This window comes from Montipora capricornis, chromosome 6 (assembly GCF_036669925.1).
Source record: "Montipora capricornis isolate CH-2021 chromosome 6, ASM3666992v2, whole genome shotgun sequence".
Taxonomy (NCBI): domain Eukaryota; kingdom Metazoa; phylum Cnidaria; class Anthozoa; order Scleractinia; family Acroporidae; genus Montipora; species Montipora capricornis.
Genome location: NC_090888.1, coordinates 56,644,739 through 56,672,238, shown reverse-complemented (window position 1 = coordinate 56,672,238; position 27,500 = coordinate 56,644,739). Strand labels below are relative to the sequence as shown.

At 40.3% G+C, this 27,500-nt stretch overlaps 2 protein-coding genes across 4 annotated transcripts in view; one reads left to right on the top strand and one right to left on the bottom strand.

The window, feature by feature from the left end:
- The window catches only part of LOC138052577 (serine/threonine-protein kinase mos-like), a 12,996-nt gene extending 4,884 nt beyond the window's left edge, over positions 1-8,112 (top strand). Inside the window, exons 2-3 of one of the 3 annotated variants that reach the window (XM_068899110.1) lie at positions 74-132; positions 5,237-8,112. In XM_068899110.1, coding sequence (XP_068755211.1) covers positions 5,439-6,356 — 918 coding nt within the window. In that variant the 5' untranslated portion in view covers positions 74-132; positions 5,237-5,438 and the 3' untranslated portion in view covers positions 6,357-8,112. Of the gene's footprint in view, positions 1-73; positions 133-4,233; positions 4,249-5,236 lie in introns of those variants that run through there. The other 2 variants (XM_068899113.1, XM_068899112.1) reach the window with 2 other exon arrangements.
- An 11,840-nt stretch (positions 8,113-19,952) lies between these two features.
- The window catches only part of LOC138052576 (protein kinase C and casein kinase substrate in neurons protein 2-like), a 10,318-nt gene continuing 2,770 nt past the window's right edge, over positions 19,953-27,500 (bottom strand). Inside the window, exons 3-5 of the mRNA XM_068899109.1 lie at positions 26,349-26,685; positions 25,663-25,783; positions 19,953-21,402 (exon numbers count right to left, since the gene is read on the bottom strand). Coding sequence (XP_068755210.1) covers positions 21,280-21,402; positions 25,663-25,783; positions 26,349-26,685 — 581 coding nt within the window. The 3' untranslated portion in view covers positions 19,953-21,279. The remainder of the gene's footprint in view (positions 21,403-25,662; positions 25,784-26,348; positions 26,686-27,500) is intronic.

Here is a 27,500-nt window from a genome sequence, read left to right as displayed (position 1 = left end):
GCATATTATTATGTTAGGGAATTGTCTCTGTGTGACGCATTTCATCTCAACGTTTGTTAAAATACCTCTGCAGGGCTTTCGAGGATCACAGACTGAGGTATAAATTTTCACTATCCTCCACATTAACTTCAGGTTTGAAATTATTTATTTATTTATTTATTTATTTAAAAGAGAGCATTTTACTTCGGCGAATTTGATCAGTCGCAGAGCTGATCGACTGCGCCAACATGCCCGTGAATTATTTCCTCATCTTTGGCGAACCGGTAGTCTGCGGTAATAAGGATTTTAATCAGTCCACGAATAGAAATTCATCTTCTCGAAACGAAGTCAGTTCGTCGCGGCCAAAAATAGCATCAGAAAAGCTTTGACAGTGGCTGAAGAGAACGAAACGCGGAACTGAGTTGAACAGGAAAAAGAATGAAAACTTTTCAACGGCAAATAGTTTTTTAGTCTTATTTCCTGAAGAAAAATAAAATTTATAGTTTTTGCAGGGAGGCTCCCATATCCGAATTGTTAGAAATAAAAAATCTAAGTAATAATAATGATATAACCCCTCTTCTCGTCCGCTCTGGCCCCCCTGACATAAATGAGCGCACATATTTTTAACATCACTAAATTTCTCATAAACTTCTGTTTCAGACATAAAACGGGTTTTTAAATTTAGCTTCCTGTCGCCAACATCTATTCGTATTCATTTATTCGTATATTTGCTTCGACCGGAGCAGTTTGATTTTGGGTCATTTTTACGAAAAGAAACTTCTTTTAACAGCCATTTGCTGTAGTATTGGGGCGATACTAGTCAAATATAAATACAAGCAAGGATGTCTCCGAAAACCATTACCATCCTTTTATCGGCTATTTTCCTTAATGCCATGATATTTCGACGTTCATCCGGTCTTGTAATCATTATGGGCTAGGATAGCGCTAGGATAGCGCTAAGTAAACCAAGGGAATGATTAGAAACTATAAATTTATCCTCTATGTCAATAGCGTAATAATCAGCAATGTTGGTGCTTTTAATTGTTTCGAATGGGTCGCAGTTTAGCACGTACAAGTCGGAATAAATTTATCGCCATTAATTCAATGCCTGCAAAAGGTTTATTGACGTCTTGTAGTTCAACTCTGTTGGTGACACCTACGATGAAAAAGCCAAAAATCCCAGTTCTCGATTAAACAACTACGTCCTCTCACCGATACTAATCGAATTTAACTTGAAAACTTCCTACATTGTAAGGTTTACATACCAAACGACAAAGCCACGGCTAGCTCCATGTTTCTTTAAAGTGTCTGGGCAAGAGGACAAGAACTGTACACTTTTCTTTATTTTAAAATGCTCACGCTTTATAGCTTCATCTTCACTCAGAAACGCACCTGCTAGAGGAAAATTGAAAAAGGAAGATGTTTTTTCTTTAAAGTGATCAATATTCAGTTATTTAAAGATTTAAAGCATTCTCAGCTTTAAGGAAACGAGTCCCAGTCTTGGCCGGGACTAAATCCAAAATTCCGAACGATCAATTCCATAGAAAGGGGTATTCTGCAATCCCTCCTTAATTGCTTAATTGTTTTAGTAATTTCGGTCGGATAAGTTAAAAAAAAGGCCGGAATTTAAAGGAAACAAGTAGCCTATAGCAAATTTGTCTCTTAGTCTAACTTGAAAAGGGCAAGATCTGATGCGGCACGTGGCATCAATGAAGACAATCAAGGCCCCACCAAAGTCTTGGCTAAGTGCTTCCGCGCTTCAGTCAAGTTTTGCTGTACATCCATCACATTTTTTTATAATAGCGCGTCAGTATCAGAGCTCCAGTTTGATAAGCGAACATAAAAGCTTGTCTAGACACGAAAAATCTTTCCTTCGAAACATGAAAAATGAGATTAATTAAAAAGTAAAATAGTCTTGGAGAAAACCGTGCGTTGTTTTCTTGCTAGAATTAGTAGCATTCTGATGTCACTTTGGGAAATAAATCAATAGTTTATCTCTTCAAATAAGTATAACATCCTTGTTTCGAGAAAAAAAGTGTCAAGTTTTGTGCAAACTCAAGACGATGGCGTGTCAAATATCACGTTAAATGTCTAAAGGAGCCTGAACAAACCAATTAATTGTTTTTGTTCCAAAACACTGGGAGAAAATAATAATAGGTGGACGGCTTGGCACACGCAATCTTGATAACTGAAAAATTACCGGGGTTGAAATCCAGAGCCCACTACAGCGGAACTCTGAAGTTAAAGGTACCAATATAGAAGACCTTTTTTTGAGTCAGGAAAAAAAACAGGAAATGGTCTCTCCTTCACACTTTCCTTTTTCTCCTATTGGCCAGTGGAACTAGTGGGTAGTATGCTCTGTGGATTGCTACATAAAGGTGCACTACGCATATTCAGGTCCTTTTTTTAAGCGTCAGTAATGCTGGGTGCCTCGTTGTCTATCGTACTCGTAACCAAGAAACTCGAATTTGTTGTCTGCATGTCTTAAAATGGCTGTATAAACAAATAGCTGCCTCTTAACTCGACAGAACGTGCGCTAAATAGGTCGTGAACAGAGTCCTTTGAATTAATTAAGCGTACAACAAGCAACCGCTTTAAGTCGGATATCTGGCTTAATAATCCCAGGGATTATTACCAGATTGCGGAGTGATGCAGTTGATTCTGGCGTGTTGCAGGAGGCAGAGTGGTTCATTGGTTGGTAGGTCGGATTCTTCGAGTTTCAATTCTGCTCCGACCACGATTAGGATTTTTTCTTTTTCATAAACTGGCTAAAAATTCGGAATGTAATAAAATTGAAAAATCTTTAATGAAATCCACGCAATTGAAATATCTCCGTTGAATCGCTCAACCTCCTTGAGAGTGGTTTAGTCATGAATTGGTGAAGCTTGAGCGATTCCACCGAATTGTTTTTTATTTGAGTTAAATTTTTTATAGTTTTATACTACGTTCTGAGTTTTTATTCCGTTTATTTGAAAGGTTATGAATCCAGAACCGGTGGAATGAACATTTTTTCTTCTATCGTCAGGATTGTACTGTCGGTAGCCCAGAATCAGCGAGTAAGGTACCATTGCCACACTGAAAAATACGGGTCCTTTCAGTGATATTTGAATTTCTTACCTTATGAGCACCGCCATAAAACTTCGGGTGGCTTTAAATAAAGGGCTTTGGGCTTTTTGGTCTCCCTGGTGCTTGTCACGAGGGAGGAGTAGGTGCATTCTGGATGCATATGAAGCTACTCGATATTGGTGCTGTGCCATTTTTACCTTAGCAGGGTTACTTTCAACAAACGTCATTCAGTTAGTTACATGGAAAGTGACAAAGCTCCTTTATACACGCAGAGTCGACATGCTTCTCTACCGCTGACAGCTTAAATGTGCGGGGGAAAGGTTTTTAACAAAAACCGTTTCGCACCCAAACTACTGTAGCTTACTTGCAACTTCCGCAAAATAAATTAGTAAATTGTAGAATAATAACATTCAATTTTTTGGGTGTTGAGACTGTTTTGACGAATTTGAGTTGTGATAATTTTCTTCGTTGTCTAGGCAAATCCTAAATTCATGAAGCAGAGCACACAATAGGTGTCGTTGTCAAAGAAGGAAGCATTTTTCCACCTGTTTGAACGACGTTCCCTATTCTATAACATACACGCAAAGAAGCAATTCATGAACTTAAGGATTAATTGCCTAAGCAATGATCTAGAAGCAGTTTCTATACTTATAATTTGTTAACAATGTGCAATTAGTGACATATCAATGAAAAGGTCAACCACTTTTTCCTTTTTTTCCTTGCTTCGAGCGTACCTTAACATGATAGAAGTCAAGTAGTTTAACCGATAAGTGGACACGATTGTAAAACTTGTAAAAAAGTATGATGAGTTGTCACACGAAAAGTTTAATTTTGCCCAACGAAGAGCTTAACATGTTTTAGTCAAATAATCTGTGTTACGGATGCAATTTACAATCCATAAGAAAAAAGTTTCAATTACACACTCTAAATCGTGTACTCTTGAGCCTACGCTTTCAATGCCTGAAGCTTTCAAACATCCTGTTCATTCACTCATTAACGGCTTAGCACTGAATTCATCAACAAAACCGTGACACAAAAAACCATATGGACAGCTGCTTTTTTTTTAATGAAAAGAGGAAGCTTTTTATTGAATATATTTGGGGTTACTTGTCTTGAAATACTATGCTAACATAGAAGCTAACATCTGAAACATCTCTTTTGGGCTCAACCACACCCTTGAATCGAGTCAAAATCAACAGGCAGGTACGAATAACTCTGTTTTTTTTTCCAGTTTAATTTGAGCCAAACCATTTATAGCTAGTTAGCTAGCTGGCAAAGAGAGCGCTGCCTGCATCAAAGACTTTTTAAAGCCTTTCGTTTTGAAAGGAAGACAAAGGAAGTAGCTAAGCGGTAAATCACCAGTGATTTGCCAATGTAGGCTAGCAACCGATGGAACAAACGGGTTATTTTGCTGGTGTTTCAACTGAAGCTGTCTGCTCTCGCAATTCTACTAAAGTCGAAGCATTTCGAAAGAATCGCGCTCATTACAATAGATTATAAGTGAGTCCTTTGCGAACCAAAGGTTAAAAAACGATTCATCAAAATGAAAGTGGACGATTCTACGTATGAGCGAACATATAAGCGGACAACTTGTTGAATAACATTGACTGAGGTTCTCTTCTGGTGACTCTCATGATGCTTTTCGACAGGCTTACAGTAAACAAATGGACAACTCTGTGAAGCAGCAATGCAATATTTATTTAAGTTTCTTGAAGCACGGAGTTGAACTCAACTCCAAGTCCTTCGTAGATATTCAAAGCGCTCATGTAGATCAATCTTAATGCTTAGTTAAGGCCTTTTCAAAAAGCCCATTTGATTGACGAGGGGAATAATTACTGAACAAAATCCTGAATTATTCACACTTACCACGATTATGACCTAATTCGCATTAGTTCATGCCGGTGCCAAACCTGAAATTTGCATAAGGCCTTTCATATTGGAAAATAATGATCCCCTAACCGCAAGTCGATCAGACAACGTAAACTTCCTTTTCCGCATTCAAAGTTTGTAGCATACATTACGAGAAAAAGTCAAGCGAGCTTGCACGCGTTGAAAGCGTGAAATAAAAGACTCGAATCGAAGTCACGCCTACTGACAGGTTGCAAAGGTAAACACATCCAAGACGCGATTTGATTGGTCAGTGCTTTAAAAGTCAGTCTCGCTGACCAGCTGTTTTCCTGTTTTACATCAGTTCAATAGGACAGAGCCTTGCATTTCCAAAGAAGTTGCTGGCGACTTCATCTGGAGGCCCCCTCGGAGTCACGAAGCTGGACTTCCCTCGAAAGACTCAAAAACGAAGCTGGCCTTCTTACAGATAGCTTGCGTTATTAGGCATTTCAACTTGAACCCCAACACGGCGCTCTTGGGCCCAGGCGAATTTCCCCTTTAACCAAATGTTATCGTTAATTCGCAGTCGGTCCAAAGAACCAACGGAGACAATGGCCCTTCAATGCAAGGCCTTTGTTCAAGAGATCGAGATCCTCTCCGACGACGAAACAGCCCTTGTACAAGTCTTGAAGCCTCTCGGAAGCGGAGGCTTTGGTACTGTATACGAAGGCAAATTTCGCGGACGTAAAGTTGCGGTGAAGAAAATGAACACGAACTCGAAAAATCCGAGAGCGGTGCTGCAGAGCTTTCAAGCGGAAACTTCAATAACCTCGTTTTGTCATCCTCACATTGTGTGTACTCTTGCTGCTTCCAGCTTGGAGCGACCTCTGCCCGAGAGAATGATTATTATGGAATTTGCTGGCCCAAGAACATTACGGAATATTCTGGACAACGAAAAAGAAATTATTGAGGAGGAACGTAGAATCAAATTTGCCTCCCATCTGACGATGGCGTTGGAGTTTATACATGCGCGGGATATTGCCCATTTAGATGTAAAACCAGCGAACATTTTGGTGGACTCTAGAGATATTTGCAAATTGGGAGACTTTGGCTGTAGCCAAGTTGTCGATGATGGTGGTGAAAATCTACCTGCGAGCCCAACTTATTCATATCTGACAGGCACGTTTGCCTATCGGGCACCCGAGCTTCTCAAAGGGGAAACGCCGTCTCCAAAGGCAGACATATATTCCTTGGGAATATGCCTTTGGCAGTTGTTAACTCGAGAACAGCCTTACGGATCAGAAAACTTGTACGTTGTTGTGTTTGGTGTGGTCGCGTACAATTTGAGGCCACGTGTGCCCACTTCAACCGCAACGAGTCGGTATCAGCATTTGGTGGAATCGCTGTGGCAGTCAAGCCCGTGCCTGAGGCCAACGGCAAGCGAAACTATAACGGTTCTACGATCGCTACAAATAAGTCAATGATTTAGCGTTGCTTTAGGACCTTTTATGCCAACTTTAGTCCTTCAATCTTGATGTCAAAACGGAAGCCGATTAAGTTTACATGCAGAAATGAATCACTTTTCTCAACCAGTCATTTGCTGGCTTGCTCTCAAGTTGGTAAGGCCTCGCAGTTTCAGGTTTTTGTTCGTTTTGAATGAAGATGCATTCGCTAATCTGTTTCGCTACAAAAAAAAAACTCTCAATGAATGAAAGTTTATGATTGCAACGTATCTCCTGATTACCATAGGTACGTTTTGAATTTATTTAAATGAAACAAAGCTCTTACTAAGCGTATTAAGCCTTTTTGAAACTCACGTTTTCCCAAGATCATCTCAGTTGATTTTAGGCTGTATTGTTCGCTCTGTGCGAAACTCAAAAGCAGCGAATATCTTACAAGTTTTGAAATTGGCGTGAATCGATTTGCATTTCTGTATTGACAAGGACTTGAGCGAGGTTCCCTTTGTTTGAACAATTTTATAGCAGGATTTTGTTATTCTTTTGTAGAAAATGTGGTTTGTCTCCGCTATGACAACCAGTCATGTGTTCGTAAACTGGCAAAACAGGGCTTATAGTAAATTAACCATTTTTATATGGTGTTAAAAATATTTTTCAGAGACCCACTTTCAGTCAAAGATATACTTAACAGGTGGTTTAAAGAAATTATCTTACTGCTGCAAAGGTTCTGTCCATACCCGCAATAGGTGGGATTCAGTGCCCCTATATTAGCCTGAAAAATATTTTATTCATCCCCGACGCTCTGTTCGTCGTTTATTGGTCTTAAAAGATTTTTATCGACCTTTTACCAATTAACCAAAATGCAATGCAAATTTTATTATTAAAGAGCTCTTTTTAGATTTAATAGTCGAATATGCAAGTACTTAGGTTCCGTACAGGTTCCTCAAATGTTCCAAAATTAAAACCAAAATTAAAACCAAAATTATCCTATTAAATGCCCTGAGTCGGAGTATTTTTTGAGACACAACTGACAAACCCGTTGTAGGTGTTTACAAAAGAAACACTTTGTCTTATAAATTTTAAAATTGATGAACGGTATATATTTAAGAAAATCGAGAGATTTATAGCGGCTATTTCCTATGAAATGTATTTGGCGTTGATATTTTTATGTCCCAAATTTATAGTGGCTGATAGTGTTGGCTTCTCAAGTCTTAATCGCAGCCAGTTTCAAAGTCTCTATCCAAACACACAATGCACAGCACTGATGTGCAAATATCGATGCTTACATTTCCAAAACAATGGACGCAATTTTTATTATAATAGCTAAACACGTGTTGTTTCAAGAGGCGACCAAAAGATGCGCGCTTAGTCCAAATTGAATGAATTTGGCCGAGACTGAAATAACCTTCCGTTCACATATCCCTGGGTATTTTACGCTAAAGAAATTATATCATTCTGTTACCATCTGCTCTACTATAGACGGAGCGATGGGAATTTGATCTTAACTTGTCTGAAGCGAGAATTTTCTATTTTGCCACTGAGAAACTGTAGCTCATAATTTGAACCTTAGTTAGTTAGTAACTGTAGTTTTGAATAAAGACTTTGAAGAGAATTGTGCAAAATTGAGAGAATATTCTTTATGATGGAATTGTACTATTCAGTTCACGACATTTGCTAAACAGCCCATACCACTTGGGGTAAATGTTTCCAAATACTGCCTATATTTTATATCTTATATGATGAATTGAAACTATCTAAATAAAAGACATTTTAGACTGTATCAAAGAACGGTAATGCGAATATAGTTAATGGTTTTGTTTTGTACGCTTGTGAAGAGACTCCAATTGCATGTTTGTGTTAGCTGCGGAAAATGGTTCCCGCTTACGACAGCAAGTTGTAGCATCGCAAGTGTTCGCAGTGATATGAATATTCAAACAAACGTCTATTTACTATTTAAACAGCTGGTCTTAGTCATCGAGACGAAAGCCGACCTCTGTTTCTACTGGTAATTTTTTTTTGCAAAGCCTTTTTAGCCTGTCGCCCTCCGGCATTGTTAAAAACATAGCTAACCCTCCTCAAGACTGAAAACGGCTTTTTTATGGCGAGAAATACGTGCCCAGCGAGGGGGGCAAATTACGTAACCCCCAGGCTACAGACTCGCTTGTCTATTACATGAAAACCCTGTTATTTGCCAGATTTATCAGTTTTCACTGGGAAGTCAACAGTTGGCAAAGCAAAGAAGCAGCTGGAGAAAATACAACGAGAGCACCGGTGGATCAGTCAGGTTGAGCACCGGGCTGCCATGCGCGGGGAGGTCGTGAGTTCGACTCCGGCCGGACCAACACTCAGGGTCTTAAAATAACTGAGGAGAAAGTGCTGCCTCTGTTATTACATCTGCAAATGGTTAGACTCCCTAGTCTTCTCGGATAAGAACGATAAACCGTACAGTAGACCCCGTCTCACAACCCTTCAATGTTCATAACTCTGTGGGACGTAAAAGAACCCACACACTATTAGAAAAGGGTAGGGCATGTAGTTCCCGGTGTTGTGGTCGGTCCTCTGTGGTGTATCATGGTTGGGAGGGTAACTGCTCGGAGATACTAGCTACATCAAGCTCTAAAATCTAAGGGTCAGTAAAGATATGATATGATATGAAAGATCACGGAGGCGTAAAAACTTCAAAGAATTCCCTATCCCCATTAAGAAGGCACTTAATGGAAGACCTTCCTATACAGGGAAGATGAAGCGAGCCAGTTTCCAAACGTTTTTTCCAAATGATGTGGAACCAAAAACCTGTATTTTCCTCTTTGAAACACCTTCTCCTCCTTGGATTCTTAGAACTTGCAACAGGAACTCGAGGTGGTGGTCTCTTAGTCGATCAATCGGTGGTAACTAACGTATATGATCAACTAAATAAATGGAGCCATGCTGGAAGGAATCCTAATTTCTTTTAATCATTACTCATTAAAAAAACTGCAGTGGTTCGATTTAGAGGAAACCGATTCGAAGAAAAGAATCAACTTCACTGGTCGCGTGCACCAAATTTATGCACGGTTTTTGGGTTCAAGGTCAGTGCATGAATGCATGCAAACTGAATTGGCAATTTAATTGATTAGTGTCTGGTTTGATTCTATTATGATAAGCATACATACACTTCAGTGAAAGACACTACCATGGTACTGGCCTCTCATCTTTCTGTGAATCGACATCTCGGAAGCATTGATTGTGCGTAAAAGCCGACCCGAATCTGGTTTTTGACAGAAAAACTCGTTGCTCAGTATCAAAGCATTCCACGCAGTAAATGGTGCCATGGGAATAGGTGAAATGTGTATCTTTAGAAGATTTAATCGTCTAGGGAAACATTGCAAAATTCAATTTGCGATTTTCAGAAAGATAACACATAAACGAGGCGCTTAAGTATCGAGAGAAAATATCACGTTCCCAATAATGTCCAAACGTATTCACTGCCATGTGCAATAGCAAAGAACCATTGCGAGGAAAATGTACCAATGTTGCGAAATCATGACCTTAATTGACGATATTCGTATTCTCAGTATTGAAATGAACTAGCTTGCAATGGAGGCTAATGCGAGGGAAAATATTAAAAGTATTTGCATTTAAACAAATTTTCCCTCCATTGCAAGCTAGTAGTTCCAGTCCAATACTGAGAATACGAATATGGTCTATTAGAATTACGTTGCGTGGCGCTCTTAAACTAAGCTATCATAGGTCGAATGTATTGCAGTACTCTTCAAGTATGGAGATCAGAGCCTTGGAGTTCCGAAGTTGCGGAGTTTTGCTGTTTTTGCAAACTCCATGCAGTCGTTTGGATTTCACTTCATTTCTTGCATGAAATCCACAGTTATCGCTGGATTAAGTTCTAAAACGAGAGATGAAGTCTGCTGTGAGATGTTTGCAATAACGGGATACGCGATCTTTGATCTCTCTGCATGTTAACAGGAGTGGCAGGAATATTTAGCGAGCGTAAGGTCAGTAACTTAAGTTTTCACTGCCCATCTTGAGTCTTCGAAGCAAAGAAAGATTGGGAAGAGAAGGCAATTGCTATCAAGGTAGGCAAAGGGAATGTGGGCGGCTCTGTGAATTGTCGAGCCTATGAAAACCATGGATGAATAATTTAGAAACCGCGTGTATTCATCTCTGAACAAAATAGCGTTGCTCAGCGTTATCTAATACCAGATTCACGTTTAATTAAACCAGGTTTAACAAAATAAAAATGAGCAACGGAAGGCTGAAAGACTGAATTTTACGTAGGGTTCATGTAAGTTCTAATGCGTGTCTCCATGTTTGGAGTCTACATTATGTCAGGTAGTAACTTGTATGAAGAAAATAATTTTAAACCATGTTTAACTAAACAGCTTTTAAACGCAGGGCTCAGGAGCCAGCTGGCGACGTCTAATGCATGATGGGAAAATTTTGGTCGCCAGATCATAAATTTTGGTCGCCAACTTATTTAATGATATGACTTACATAAGAACATGATTTTAAATGTTACTCTGCGTAAGGAAAGTCATAATTAAATGGCAAGAAAGAAACAGCACGAGAAAGACCTCTAAAGCCACTGTTTTTAACGGTTATTTGAAATGGAGCGAAGCACACAATGTTTGATATGTTTTAAGTCCGTGTTTTCCAAACCAAGGCAAACGTGGGGCCTTTATCTTTTTTTTTTCACCCCTTCAAAACGTAGTTCTTTATTCTCCTACAAATACAGCTTGCGTGGCAAGCAACTTACCTTTATCGCACTACAATAGGCCATTTTACAGTTGTTTGCTCTGCGACCTAGCCTATGAATGGCTGCGAGGCTGCCGGTGACCTTACATTGATACAGCCCCGACTGCTTTTATCATGCAAATTGTGTTGTTGTAATTCTAATAAGTCCGTATTAACATTACAAAAGCACGGAGGTTTGTATCAAAACAGGGTCACGGGCAGCCTCGCTTCCATTCGTAGGCCAGGTAACTTAGCTAGAACTGTAAAATGGTCTATTGCTTGGCCTAGGTCCCCAAACAACCACAATGCTCGTACCAGTCTCCTACCGGGATAAAAGGAGCGGCTCGTACGGTTTCAGTAGCCTCTAGAATCAGAGGAACTTGGTTTCTTAAAGTACTTTTCTACCGATATATACCTCCATTTATTAATTACCTTGTGTAGTAAATTTTGCAGGTCCGCTTTCTAACAGAGGGAACAAGTTCTCCAACCCACTTTACGACAAGGGTACAGGCTGCTTTTTGAAAGTTCCATACAACATTCAAACTCATTATGCGATGTCCAGGTTGATTATCAATATATTACCAATGTCAAGCTAGTTCCGAGGAGGAACTAACGATGGATTTTTCAATTAACCTTCTTGCTGAATCTTCGTCTTCCGGCCGCAAAAACTCACGCAACAGGCAATTTAAGTGCACCCACGATACCATGAAGCCGCTGAAACAATATGGCGCCTATTAAACGCGGTGATCGAAGTATCGAAGTACATTTTGTGCTATTAATTAACGGTGTGTGAAACCGATTTTCTTGTAGTATTTAGACATCATTTTAGTGGGAAAAGAAAGTTGAGTCGTGTTCTAGCTACCAGAGTGAGTCGCAATTTCAAGCCCTGAAACGTGATTAAGCTTTGGTGTGAATGCGGTATAATATTGTGTAATATTGTTTATTATCTTTAACCATTGTTTTAAAATGTTCATTGTTACCCAAAATCTGTTCAGGTAGAGTCGTGGTCAAGATGTAGCCACATATAGGGTCAATGGCAAACACAAACGATGTGAAACACCTCTCCTCCCCATTCTCCGCACGGCTTCGTCGCTCATCCATTTGCCTCTTGCGCCAACAATATAGCCTGCAAAGCAGGCGTATTTTTGTTTTGGCCAACATCTTGGATAGTGAGACTAACAGAGGCTTGAGTGAGAAGAGGGCAGTATGTATTGGTAGTGGCTCCTTCCTCCGCCTCTCGTTTCAATCCTCTACCGACTCTGTGCTTTCAAAATGGAGGCTCATTAAGAACGTTGAACATTGAGCAAGCGTCCGCCTTCCGAAAAACACCTGTTCTGCAGGCTAGCCAACAATACCGCCAGCTACGCAGGCTAAACAACTGTTTCACCTGCCGAGAAAAACAGTCTGCAAAACCGAGCCAAGAAAAAATATCCGTGACGGCACGTCTGGTGCTAATTAGTGACCAATCACAATTCGCTTTGCATATTCGAAGAAGTAACGCGCGCGAGTTTCTGCGTGTATTTCACGCAAATGCGTTGGAAAATAAGGAGGAAATGCGTTGAGGAAAGTATGAGATGTTTTAGGGTTTGAAAGACTCAACAAGCATCAAGAGGAAGCCTTGCGATTTGTTGTTGAATCAAAGAGAGATGTTTTCGTGAATCTTCCAACTGGTTTCGGAACGTCCGTAATATTTTGTGTATTATTATGTGGAACCAACTCGTGAAAAGAATATTGTCATCGTTGTATCGCCGCTGGTTAACCTGATGAAAGACCAAGCCAGCCGCTTAACATCCCTCGGAATAAGCGCAGTATCACAGTGATGAAAATTTCAGATAAGTCGAAAAAGGACATTTATTCAGCATCGGCAAATTTCCAAGGCACGTGTTGTCTGTGATTGTTATTAAAACTAGTTATAGCTGTCGCTAAAGTGCCAACGAGCCAAGCTTGCGTGATCTGGCGGCTGCAAACATCACGCGGCGTACTCGTGCGGCACTCTCATTGGTTATCGCTACGGTCAACATTTCATCGCTTTGGTCTACATTACAGCTTTTGGTCTACATTACAATTAAATTTGAAGCGCTTCTGAGATTTCGTCCGCCTAAAAATCTTCTCGCGGCTCTATAAGCTGCCGCCTCGCCAGGCCTTCTGTCTTCAGAAGGCCTGACTCGTTGGCAATTATGCGTGTTTGCACGTTGGCATGTAGTGTTTACACCATTATGAGCACTTCGAATAATTAGTGTCACTGGTATCCTTTGTGGCCGTCGCAGTCAATGCAATAGGGAGCTTACGAAACGACGACGCCGACTGCATCGACGACGCTACAAAACAATAGGTTTAGTGAGCAAAAACAATGGCCCTGCACGCTCTGCACGTGCGTTTTACATTTTGGTACATTTCTTTGGCGTCATCTCCTAAATGACGACGTGAAATGACCAAATTCAAGGTTCTGTGGACGACGTTAGCACATGACGATGAATTTTCAGTTCTCTCTCTACTCTTCCAGCCCACTCATTCCAGTTTAATTCCTCGACAGTTACTACACATTTTTAACACGAAGCGACATGAAATAGTTTCGTAGCGATATGAATAACGCGAATTTGTATTTTTAAATGAAGTCCTCGTAGCTGTCGTCGTCCTCGTTTCGTAAGCTCCCTACTAGGCAGCTTAAGCAACGACAACGGCGACGGCGACGAGAACGACACGAATTTGCATATTTAGTGGGCAAAAACAATAGCTTTGCACGCCCTGCACATGCGTTTTTCACTTTTGTCCATTTCTTTGCAGTCGTCAGCAAAACAACAACGTGAAATAGTCAAATTTGAGGTTTTAAGGCGATCGTCAGCACTTGACGCTAAAGTTTCATTTTCTCCCCTAAATTAAGCGCCGTTCCGACCAATGTCATTTTTGAGGAACTTCCACAACCTTGTCTTATTAAAAGGGTTGACATGTTTACAAAGTGATTACAATGACGCGAATTTATATTTTGAGATGACGTTCTCGGTGCCGTCGCCGCCGTCGTTGCTTAAGTTCCCTAATGAATGGGGTTCGCGGACATCGAGACCAGAACTCGTGCAGACGCGAAAACCAAACTCTAAAAGCTGCACGTTTTTTCGTTTTTTATTTTCCCCCAGAATTAAAAATAACCCTATTTAAACTAAACGAAATATTAGCCAGCGAGAACATTCGATTTTCCCAGCTGAAGTGAGTGAAACCGCAAGCACTTCACTTTTTTGCCGTATTAACAAGTGAAGAACACCCTCCGGAGGATAGGATGGTTCCCACATTGTTAATGAAATTCCAAAACAAAGCAAACGTATCATATGTTGTTGCTCTAAAGTTAAACCTGGTTTTCACTAGCGATGCAAGCACAAGCGCAAGCACAAGAGCGCTAATATTAGGGAGTTTAAGATCTACGACGCGACGGCAACGAGAACGTCACAAATGTTGCATATTTAATGAGCAAAAACGATAGCTTTGCACGCTCAGCACGTGCATTTTTCATTTTTGTCCATTTCTTTCACGTTTTCGGCAAATCTACGACGTGAAATGACCAATTCTCAAGTTTTACGGTGAACGTGAACAAAAGGCAGCGAATTTGAATTTTCTGTCGTAGATTCAATAATATACCGCACCTCCTAATTCAATTCCTGGAAAGTTACACTAGTTTTTAGAAGTTAGAAAAGCCGACATAACGACGAAAAAGATAAATAAACCTGAACTTGCAATTTTAAATGACGTTTTCGATACCGTCGCGTTGCAGATCTTAAACTCCCTAATTTCACCGTGAAAACGGGGTTGACGCAAGCATAAGCACAACCACAAGGATCAAAATTTTTCCTTTTCCTTGTGCTTTCACTTATGCTTGCGTTCGCTTGCATTGCGTGATAACGAAACGCAGCATTCTCTATTTTCGAATTCCCCATAATACACTTCGTTTGCCCCCCAAATTTTGCATAAACCATTGTTTTCATATGCCCGTGGAAATATGCAGTGTCCCCAAGAGCATTTGAAAACAATAGTTTATGCAAAACTTGGGGGGCAAACAAAGTGTATTATGGGGAATTCGAAAATAGAGAATAAGCAAAAGGAAATTTGTTGCTTCTGGCCAATTAAAGAACTCGTTCCAGATTCCCCGAGTCTGAGCATTTGAACAAAATGGCTGTAACCGTGATTGATTTTGATGCTTATGTCGACGTTCGTGAAAACCATGCTTTATCGCCGGTTCCCGCGTCTCGCACTGTGCATCGTGTACGGGAGTATCATAATCTACCAGTGGATTCTATTGGCCAACAACAACACAAAAGCTTTGACGTCACATAATTTTTTTTTCGGCTCGATTTCGCAGACGGTTTCTCTGGGCGGGTGAAACTAGAGACGAAAAAACCGGATGCTCACGCAGGCTAAGGTTGACGTCAGTGAACCTTTAAATTCAAACAGGATACAAAAACAACCAATTCCGTTCAATAAAATATCGAATAAGTAATTGAATTCTTTGTAAATATAGCGGATGTGCTCGTCGCAAATTTTCAAAACAACCCTTTAAGGTACCAAAAGTTATTCCGGGCGGTTGTACAAATTATTTTAATTTACCAAAAAAAGTATCAAATCTAGACCCAGGTAACCCAGGCCAGGAGCTCATCAAGAGGAGCCTCTATCTCCCCTAATTCCTTGAGTCAACCCTTTCCCGAGTAAATATATTTTTAGGAACAGGTTTCTCCCGCGAAAATTATCAGAATTCCCTTGACGCTAAGATAGCTTTGTTTTGATTGGCTTTTACAACAGTGGGCGTGCTGAATCTCCCAAGGGAGATTGACTTTTTACAACAGTGAGCGTGCTGAATCTTTCAAGGGAGGTGTTCTATAAATAAATCTACTCGGGAAAGGGTTGACTCCGAGGCCAAGTATGGCAGAGAGAGGCTCCTCTTGATGAGCTCCTGCCCAGGCTCACTCTTTGTGTCACGTACTTGTTTCATAACATAAGTAAATATAGAGAAGATATGGGGCGAGGACGCGAAGTTTAGGTCTGAAAATTAGCTAGAAAATACTGTCCTTATATGTACACGAAGTTTCTGGAAAAATCATCGCCTTCACCTTTCCTTCATAGTGTAGTGGCAACGGAGGAGGCTGATGGCTCCGATCGACCCCCAACCTGCACGAGGTTTTGGGCGAAAATAGAATCCAGTTGCTAAATAAACACGCCAGGCTTGTGGAACATGAATTTCTCTAAAACCTGAATCCACTGAAGCATCTCCAGCTAGCAAAGCGATGTCAGCAGGCTCCGTAGAACTTGTACATTAACCGCCCGGGGGGGAGGAGAAGGGGGTACTAAACAAAATTCAATACGGGGAGGCCCCGCCCCACCCCGAGGTCCGACCCCTTACCCTTTGATATACCATTTTTGGCAGAAAAAGTTACCCCTTTCGTATACCTTCCATTGACAAATGGTACCCCTTTCGTATACCGTCCATTGGAAAATAACGAAAGGCCCTTTTAATACCTAAATGACAGACGAGTATAATAAGTCCCCGGGGAGGGAGGGGAGTCCCAGATTGCTCAAAGATAAAACTCAACGTCCGACTACACCTTCCCTCCACGGGGACTTATTATACTCGTCACCAGGCGCCCCGAGAGTGCCATTTATGAATTGAACCAGTTGTGATCCTAACGTACAAGTTCTACGGAGCCTGCTGGCTTCGCGTTGCTAGCTGGAGATGCTTCAGTGCTCAGGGTTTAGAGAAATTCATGTTCCACAAGCCTGGCGTGTTTATTTAGCGACTGGATTCGACTTCCGCCTCAAAAATCGTGCTGGTTGAGGGTCGATCGGAGCCCCGATGCTGTCGTCAGCCTCCTACCTTGCTTCTACACTATGAAGGAAAGGTGAAGGCGACTATTTTTCCCGAAACTTAATGTACATATAACGACAGCAACAACTCGCCACATGGTAAGTTTCAACGATTTTTATTTTCATTTTGTCGCAAATTTCTAGACCTAAACTTCGCGTCTTCGCCCCATATATTCTCTATATTCACTCATGTGTGACACAGTGAGCCTGGGTGATCTGTGATTTGGATTGGCATTGTCAATTGAAACAGTCAAGTTGGGCTGAAGATTTTCAAAATCGATAACTTAATCAAAAGGGAAACTAATTTTTCGAATTCTGTTTACTTTTTTCTACTTTCATTTTTGCTTTTTCAACCTACCAGTGGCTAATACCGAGTTACGCGCATTCATTTCCAACAGCTGAGTCTCCATTGCCGTGGACAAAAGCACCCACTCTATTATACCCAGCTAGAAGGTGCCTTTGAGTCCAAATGCAGCCCCAAGCTGAATTGTTCCAATTGTGCTCCCCTGTTGATGCGCGATCCATTTTTCTGTCGTATGTAGCTAACGATAAAGATTAGAGAGGTATGCTGTCGTGGAGACGTATTTTAGCGGACGAGGGCTCATACTCTTCTTCGCGAAATGTTTGTTCGTCATCTTGAATTGTTGAAGCAACAGAAGTTTGGGAAGAGAATCAATTGCAACCAAATGGGTTGGGATAAACGAGGAGTGGGAATAGGGGAGGGAGGACAAAAATACGGCATACATTACCATGACGGCGCCTTTCATTTGGCATAGGAACAATTGTCTCTTACCGGAGTTATCTCACACGTCCGTCATTTCATCCACATACGCTGCATACAGAATGATGGTATGCAAATTCCTGCACCATTTACGGAGGAAAATATCCGGTGTCGGGTCGCTATGATGAGTGTCTGCTCTGGTCTTGTCTTTATGTTTTCCACTCAAAATGGTATTGTAGGCGCGCGGGATAAAGTTTTGTGGCGGTACTGCGGGCGCACGGAATAAACTTCTGGCGGCGAAGCCGCGTGCAGAATGGGGAGGAAGATATTGGCTCCGCCGCCAAAAAATTATTCCGCGCGCCTACAATACCGCCCGCTACGCAAGCTGGCGTTCCAAAAAAAAAAAAAATTCATCGTTACATCACGATGACCAAAGCTTCGTCTGGTTGTTGAATTGAACCACAGAAAGGCACGTAAAAATTTGAAATGAATAGGAGCGAAAGTGCGTGTGTATGACCTGGCAGGGAAAACAACGGACTGTTTGCTTCCAAGGTAAAGTGAAGTAACGTAAAATATTGACAAATGTTGAGATAGTTGAACCTACAGCTTACTTAGCAACTCATTGCTTGCGTTGGGAAACGTTTCGAAACAAAAGTGGAACCTACAATAGCTAGCACAGCCAACTGAGAAACTAAAATGACCGCCCAAAGAGCCGCACCGTATCATTATACAGTATACTCATTTTCGGTGGAAGCAGCGATATGATATTCCGGGATCAAGAATTCTTGGCATAGTAAAAATGACGTCAAGCCCAGTTCATCGAAGCGGAACAGAAACGGTAAGAAGAGAAAACCTTTGAACGAGATTTCTTCTATCTTTTGTTCCTAGTGCATGACCGGGCCCAATTCAGCAAATCCTGCCATCATGATCTGATATCTTTCGGAAGCGGGCGGAAACTTAGCGTCATGAGCCGTTGATTTCATCACTTGCTACTTTGCATTTTTTCATTAACTATAAGGATACTTGCCTTCATAATTACGTTAATAAAACATGTTCCGATGGATCCCCTTTCTTTCATTTGCCTTACCTCCGTTTTTTATCCTTTCTATTCTCTAGAAATTGCTCAAGAATCTTGCCGCGATTACAGCCCGAGATTGTTCAGATTATTGCAAGAATTCCGTCAAAAAGTTAGAAAAAATAAAAATCTTATCAGCCTAGATCGGAAAGTATCGTATAGTAAGTGCTAATTGATTACTGTCCTTGAGCGTTTGTTTTCAGAGCCCATGAAACAAACAAGAGAATCAGTACAAAAACTGACTGGGCACGCCATAGAATAACGCCAGCTTGCATTGAGGTTAGCGTGTAACGTAGATTGTGCATTCTCCCGCGCGTGCAGCATCGACCTTCTAAAATCCCCAGCTTTGTTTCAAGGAAAAGAGTTGCAAGTTACACGCTTCAATGTCGTTTGTTTCTGATTTAGTGCTTCTGATTTCCTGATTTAATCATTACTCCAAATGCTACTGAAGGACAACAACTAGCGATTACCTAAAATTAGGCTTCGGGCCGAGCCGAATTTGTCCTTGTGAATAACATCTCACATACCCACGACCAGCTCCCGTTCTGGCCTTGTAGCTCAGTCGGTAGAGCAGCGGTGATCTAATCCGAAGGTCGTGGGTTCAAATCCCACCCTGGTCAGAGTTTTTCTCTGTCCCTGTGTGGGCCCAATTCCAATACTAGGGTTGATCCCTGATGGAATAATTGGGTACAAAACTTCACAGTAGTGTTAGGCCTCATTCGAACTTGCAATCATTACTCCAAATGCTACTGAAGGACAACAACTAGCGATTACCTTCTGATTTAGAGTTGTCAAAATTTGGTCCGAATTTGATTACAAATTCTTAGAAAGTTATAATGATTCTAAACTTGGTAATTATCGAGAATATACATGTTGTGATTTGAATTCCATTTAATTCGTTTCGTCCGGCTTCTATTTTACATCTAATTCCCGTCGAAAACCTACAGTACTGAGGGTCTCTCGAGTTTTTGGGGAACCAGGGAACATGGCTAATTTGAACTCGGGAACACTGGAGAACAAAGACAAAATATCCTAGGGAACATAAACCATTTTAGACACACGTTTGGAAAGAATTTTCGGGAACAAGGGAATTTAAAGGGAACAAAGGAGCAAGGACCCCCCCCCCCCCCCCTCTTTCTCTTCCTGGGAGGCCCTCAGTACTTGTTCAGCCTTGCAAAGAGAACTGATCAAAGTCTAATGTACATTCAATTATTTAAAAAGTTTGAAACATTTGAAAGGAAACTATACAAGTAAAACAGATGCACAGTGTTTATTTCAAATTACATAAAAGTTCTCACATTACAATATAGCTAATATTCACAACAGATCCCGAGGGGAGAAGTACTCGCATATGAAAGGGGCTGGGATGCTCGTCGCCTCGCTCCGGGTGGAAGGGGGTAAATTTCGGATTTTATTCTCGCTTATGGTGTCTTTGGCTCCATCACATGTAGTAGTGAAGGTCTCGTTTAGGGTTGCACAAAAAGAAATATGAAAATAAATAATAAATGGTTTTAATATGGTCTATTTAGGGGTCAAAAAAAGCCGTGGCCACGCCCAGATTGGTCTCCTTCAGGGGTTTAATTCAAACTTTCCGAAAAGCATCCCTGCCCCTTCATATGCAAAGTACTCCCGGATAATGGACTCCCCACAGTCGCTTCTGAAGCAGCTACATCTATCTTTTTTCCACGAGGGAGAAAATTGACTTTGCTAGAAAACAGAAAGGGAGGACGTGGAATAAATTATGTACATGTAGGTGTTACTACGAACAAGATGAGTATGGTTTATTATCTTAAGTAGTACGAACAACTGTTACAACTTATGTACAGTATGTTTTTTTTTTACCTTACGTTAAGTTGTGGTCACCCTGCGAGTAGAGCCTCCTTTTGTCTTTTTCTTTACTGAGGAGGAGAAAAGGAGGCTCTGCCCGAATCGCGTCAACTCTTTGAAGCCGCCGGAGCCCGAACTTCTGGACTAGTCAATCCTGTTTTCTCTCGTCAAACCGGTTTTTCCAGTGCGAGCGTCCGTTTAGTGACAAAACCGATGGTTATAATTGAGCCCGCTGTACCATGAAAAACCAAGATGGCGGCGAGATCTGGCATATTAGGCTTGGGTTCGAGACTGTATCCTGGCAACATGCAGCGCATATTCAACAAAGATCTTACTCGATTCATGCAGAGCCTTTTTCGAGAACGCCAAAATCGAGCAAGCAAAAGAAAGGCTCTGCTAGCAGGATGAGTTTTGGTACAATTTTTCCGTTTTTATCGTTGACAATAAAATAATATTCCTCATCGAGAGGGCTATTTCATCAAAACTGCGATTTTTTTGAGCGTACACGCAGAGAAATATCAGAGCAATGAAATACGCAAACTAATATACATGTATAAACAGAATAAGTGAATACAAAGTACAGCAAAAAACTTATCTTGCTAATACAGCATTAAAAGGAAACACAACAAATTCTTCACTTGACTGTTTCAGTCCCATCCACGCACTATACTTGGCTTGGCTTTAAAAAAGGGGGCTGTAAGCCGTGAGCGCCCAAGCGATCGTTCAGTAACTTCACTTCTTTTAAAATCAAAAGTAGTTTATAATGTCGCACAAACAGAGCTCTTTTTATCAACAGGAGAACCTGGGTCCGACTGAGACGAGTTTTCTTGAGTGACACCTGTCTGTTGTTGTTGTGGTTGTTCCAATTGTCCTGAGTATTCCTATGGATGCAATAAGCACAAAATTCACGAAGTAGTCAACCTCAAGAAGAATGTTAGGGGTCTTGGTGTTTTTTCCTCCATGCCTTGTTCCCGAAGACAAAGGGGTTCTTTGATGTGAACGACAAAAAACAAAGAACGAATTAATGTGTATTCAGGCACTTTGTTTGAATGTTGTTAAACCTATTGATGTGTCGAAATTTAGCTTCCTTTGTGCTATAGTCTTTATATTTTTGTACTTTTCTTCCAAGTCTGCGAGTGTACTCCAAACTTACTCAGGTGTTTTAAAGAACATATGAAGTTTCATATATTTAAATAAATATTACTCTGGAATAGAATGAAATGAAGGTTGGAAAAATCATCGTAGTTAGTTGGGACGCCTAGGCAGCGTTTACACGAACGCGGTTTCACATCGACACGGTTTCATGCCTACAAAACCGAGTCAAAATCGATGCGGTTTGAAAGTGTTTACACGGAACCGTTTTCGCCAGAAAATCCAAGTCGTGATGGTATAAGCGAGAGCTGCGCTACGTGCTAGATTCACTATTTTGAAATGAACAATGCAAATTTCGCGCCACAATGGTAACAGTATTTAAATCGATGCGGTTTCGCTGTTTACACGACAGATGAAACTGCATCGTTTTGAAAACACTCCACAAAAAGTTTGGTAGCGGTTTCTATAACAGGTCTCGGTGTAAACGCATCGAAATCGATGCGGTTACAAATGAAACCGCGTTCGCGTAAAAGCTGCCATAAGCAGCTACAAAGGAAGCCCGAAAATCCAGACCATGCGATTGTGCAGCGCTTGCTTTAATTTGCCAACTGAGCTTTATGAAAGGGAACCTTCACTAAAACAAGAAAATAACTTTAAACCACAGAACATAACGTTTACAACTAGAAATAGCTATCGCTAAGTGCCAACGATGCAGTCAATATAATACATAGTTTGCAGATTTGTATCAGAGTTTTAAAATACCCAACAGTAGTTGTAATTTTTTTATTCGCAAGTACTGCAGCTCAACTTATCTAGTTAACAATAATACAATAACAATAGTTATTATACGGCTAGCTCCGTGAGCGGGCAAGATGAACCAAATCCTGCGCTGTGATTGGCTACCCGAGTGGGCAAGATGGAGCTATCTTGCCCGCTCGGGATTACGTGCTGTGTCCCGCAAGAGAAATTTCCCCGAAGCCGAAGGAGAACCCATATAATAAATCCTTTATTGACCAAGCTTGTTCGGTCAAGATGGCTGGACATTGGCCTCGTTCTTTTTTTGCGTGTTTATTGACCTCGACTTCGTCTCGGTCCATAAAAACGCAAAAAAAGAACTTGGCCAATATCCAGCCATCTTGACCTCACGCTTGGTCAATAACCGATACAAATTGCACACTTTGTATCTCCAACAATTTAAATGTATACGTGTTTTGCAAAAATATGGAAAGTACTGCTGTAATTTTTGAACGGCCGTAATTTTAACAGGAATATGAACAAAATCAGGCTGGGTAAAAAATTGCCAAAGCGTTTTCGGACTTTTCAGTGTGAAACATGTAATGGGGAATCAAACTTTTTCGCACCGGCTGGTATTTTTTACAGGTCACAGGTCATTGTTTTACCAATACAGAAAATATCCTAAACATTCATAAAAGCTAACCTTAGGCCTAAAAAAAATAGGCCTAAGGTTAGCTTTTATGAATGTTTAGGATACTTTCTGTTTTTGTACTACAATGACCTGTGACCTGCAAAAAATACCAGCCGCTTTTGCACATGAAAGTTGTTTCACTTGTAGAATTTTTGTTTTGCAAGATACAGCCATGAATTACACGTCAAATTGATCGTTGAATTGTGTACTTTGCACACAACATATTTCCTTTGAAAATTAAATTAAATTGTTCACAACTCAATAGTTACAAGACGACAAACAAACTGCTCTACTCGCGAACCAACGTCCGAAAAAATTGACAACAGCGGCCGGTTTAGTTTTGAGCTCGTTCAGTCAATATAGAACATAAATATTAAAGAACACTCAGAGCAAGTGTACACAACACAATTGTCGGGGAAATGGGAAAAAAATGTGTTTTCAGTCACCTCCGAACACAAGATCATCAACAGTCGCGCGCGTCATGTAAGTTTGTCTAATGACATCACACATCAAAACACGAGCTTTCATTGGTCCCTACTAAAATCTCCAGGGAATCTATGCTTCACATTACACTTACGTCACAAGCAAATTTCCACGATGTGATTGGCTTATTTTTTTCTATTGTTACATTACATTACTTTTTTCTCTGGATCACTCGACAATAGACTTTTTCTGCTAGTACATTTTGTTTTCCCAATACAAATCATGTGATAATACTCAGTAGGATTGGTCCTTTGTTTTGCTCATTAAAAAGAGTGCATGCAAGCATGAATATGTCTGCATGCACTCTTTTTAATGAACGAAGCAAAGGACCAAATCTCCTGAGTATTATCACATGATCTGTATTGGGAAAACAAAATGTACAAGCGAAAAAGGTCTACTTTTTCGCCTGCAGCTCGATCCCTTCGCGCGCGGCTCTATAATGCTGCCGCCTCGCGATCCTTGCCTTTTGGCTCGGTTCGCTCGTTGGCAATAAACATTGTTCCCAATTTTTCCAATGAACGTGTTTGTATTTGAAATAAATGAATTTCAAAAACGCTCTTTTTGGTTTTCAAATTCCCCGGGCGCTGCCATCTTGAACAATTGTGACGTGCGTGTTGGGGGCAACCACGACACATCATAATTATTCAAGGTGACGGCACCCGGGAAATTTGAAAGTGAAAATAAGTGATTTCTAAAATTCACTTTTTTCGATAGAAACACTTTCCTAAAGCAAACATTATTTTGTTCGGTTTAAAATTATTTATGAGTCGGAGTGGAGGTTCGCTTTAAGCCCATTGGGAGTTCAGGTTCCCGTACGAGGTGCATGAAATTATTTTTGAAATGTAAGAAGTCTTATATTATTTGAATTGTGGAATAGACCTCTTTCATAATGGCTGCCAAATAAATTACTCTTTTGTTTTAATGCTAATAAGCCCTACTAACCTCGCTACGACGAGCAAATTTCAAAAGAATATTTGTTTTAAAACGAGGGCAGTAGGTCTAATTAACATAAATACAAAAGAATGTAAAGTTGGTCGCCATTTATAAAAGTGGTCTATACAATGAGATGAAGGTTGGAAAGGTCATCGAAGTTAGATGTAGTTGTGCAACTGCTTAAAGTGGCTGCATCACGTTATTTTAGGGTGTTTAGGGGAAATCTGTAGTTTATCACGAGTTTAACGTTCGAAAATGGGATGTGGAATTCATTTCTTTACTGATAAATTACCGTTACATCACAAACAAGATGATTCTGAGCAAAAATGGCCTTTACCCAGGCAATTTGCTGCAAAGTTGAAAAACATTGGGCCGCCATTTTTCAAATGCAATCCCTTCCAATTTTGTCGATTTTTGTACATCCATGCTTGTATTTCTTTTATGTTGTTCAACGGTTTTAAGTGGTTATCACAATATACAATTCTACTTTTTGGGCATTTTGGGTGTCATGAAAATTACATGATATTTGCATGACATATAGCCCCTTCAAGTTGCTCAACCAACTGTGATTAAACTTCCAACCTTCATTTCACTACTAACACACGGGCTGGTTCCTAGATGGAGGAATAAATTATACTTGATATACATCATCAGTTGTAAGTTAGTTATTCCAGAGATAAATCTGCTATTCTAACAGAACAGAATTTATTCAGGGGATAAAGGTATTCCTGGATTAAGGCACATTTATCCCTGGAATAGAGTTACTACACAGTTTCAGGAACTGGCCCCAGGTGTCTTGTTTACTTGTCATGACCTGTAGGAAAATTTCAGTAATTATTTATTGCAAGTACCAAGAGATTAACACAAATAAGTATAAATACACAGGTGATTATACAAAATCGCGCGCTCTCATTGGCTCGCTATCTCGGATTATCAGCCGATAATCACCTTGACGGACAAAATGGCTGCCAGTAGTCGTTTTGCCACTGTAAGTGAAGATGATTTTCACATTGAAATGTTTTTTTTCTTATCTTTTTGGAAATAATCACCTGTCTATTTATACTAAAACAATTATTATTCGCCTCAGGCTCAGTGATTATCGGTGAATATTCACAGAGACTTCGTCTCGGTGAATATTCACCGATAATCACTTCACCTTCGGCAAATAATTGTTAATTAATCGTTTCTGCAGTCCTTACAGCTGTACCTCAAATTTTGGCCATGTTAGAGGCATTTCAGTACCATAGTTGATGGCCCACCATGAAATATCTGCAGGAACATCAGCTGCTTCAAAAACAGCTTTGAGATCACTGTAGATACCAGATATCCTACAAAATACAAATAAATAAAAAAAAGTTGCACAAATTGATGCAAGAACAAACACACATCCATACAATGAAATTGAATTCTTAAATAATTGAAATGATGATAAAAATATTACCCGGTACTATCATAATTATTTGGTTGCATTTATTATTATTAAGAACTGTTTACCTTGTTTGTAGCATTACCTAGTATTTAACAGCTTATTGATTTTCATTTGATTTTGAATACTGTCCCATACTGCCTTTGTGAATACTTAACAATTAGACCCATAGCCCGCAAGGGCTAAAGGTCAATAGCCCAAGAGGCGAAGCCGAATGGGCTATCTTTGAGGTGTTACATTGGCCCTGTTACAATATAACACTTATCCTGAGGGACACAAGAAAATAACCATCAAACCTCAAGACAACCTTTTTCCAATCGAAAACAGACAACACTTTTCTCTGAGTCCACAGTCCATGCTCATGACCTCCAATCTCACAACAACAGATGAAGCCTTAAAAACCAGATACAATGTACCTCTGTTAAGATATGATTGATTATTTATTGTAAATGCTGACTTTTACTTACCTGCTGAAGTGTGGCACCAATGACATCTGCTGACAGTAGTTCAGTAATGTACCCCTGAAAAACGTTTTCCGTTCCTCTTCAGATTCTTGGCACTTTTTGAATACATGACGCATATCCTCTTCATACTTTGGGTTGTAAGTTCCTATATCTCTCAAACTTTCTTGGTACTTGTCTTTCATAACCTGAGCATCATTTCCAGCTTTATCAGACTTGTCTTTAAGTTTTTTCACTTGCTCCTCATTGATGGTGCTTCCCTCTACAGATGCTTCCTTGTAAAGCCTCTCTGCCTGGTCTCTGACTTTGCACGCCTGATAGTATGCTCTTTTGCACTTCAGCACTACAAAAGTATTGGTATTTATATTCATCAAGTATAAGAATATTTGAAACACAGTGTTTGACACTAACGTTCTGACTCATTTGCCCTTTGGGTAACCAGCTTTGTTTTTTTTTTTTGGCAACCATGTTTTTTTTCTTTTGTCCCCCTTCTAAAGACCTGTTTCTCATTAAAACTCAAAGGAGGCTTGTAAAAATGTTAATTTTTTTGGTTCACAAATGAGTTTATAATAAAAGCTATTAGAAACTGTTATCTGATAATTTGGTGTTTGCTGGTCACCTAATTAGTAAATTAGTAAATGCTTTGCAACCAGATCAAATGCAATTGAGAAAATTTCAAGAATTTCCCTCGCAACCACCATTTTGCTTTTTTCTAGACAACCGAACTGAAAAAAGACTCATTTTCGCAGTTCATTTACAGGCTTGTTCAATATCAAAGTATCATAGCATATTTGACTGTGCGAAAACTGGGTTCCATTGTAACAAGCATTCCTTTCACACAGCTATGAACATGTTCCTCCTTCAAATCTGTTTTGAGGATTGTACCAATATATTTTTAACACAAAAATAAAAGATAGAAAAGAGATGTAACATTGTCAATTTTTTTATCACAGTGACAAGGCAGTGCAGCCCAGTGGTTAGGGCACTTGCCTTGAGATCCGGGGATCCCAGATTCAAGACACATTCTGACCACTGGTTGAATTTGTTCCTAGTAGTCCCTGGTTCAACTTCTCAGCTGCACTTGTAAATAGCCAACTGGTTTCCCTCCGGCCAGTTGGGATTCTTAACAGTTGTTGTTGAATGTTCTGTCGTGTCGTG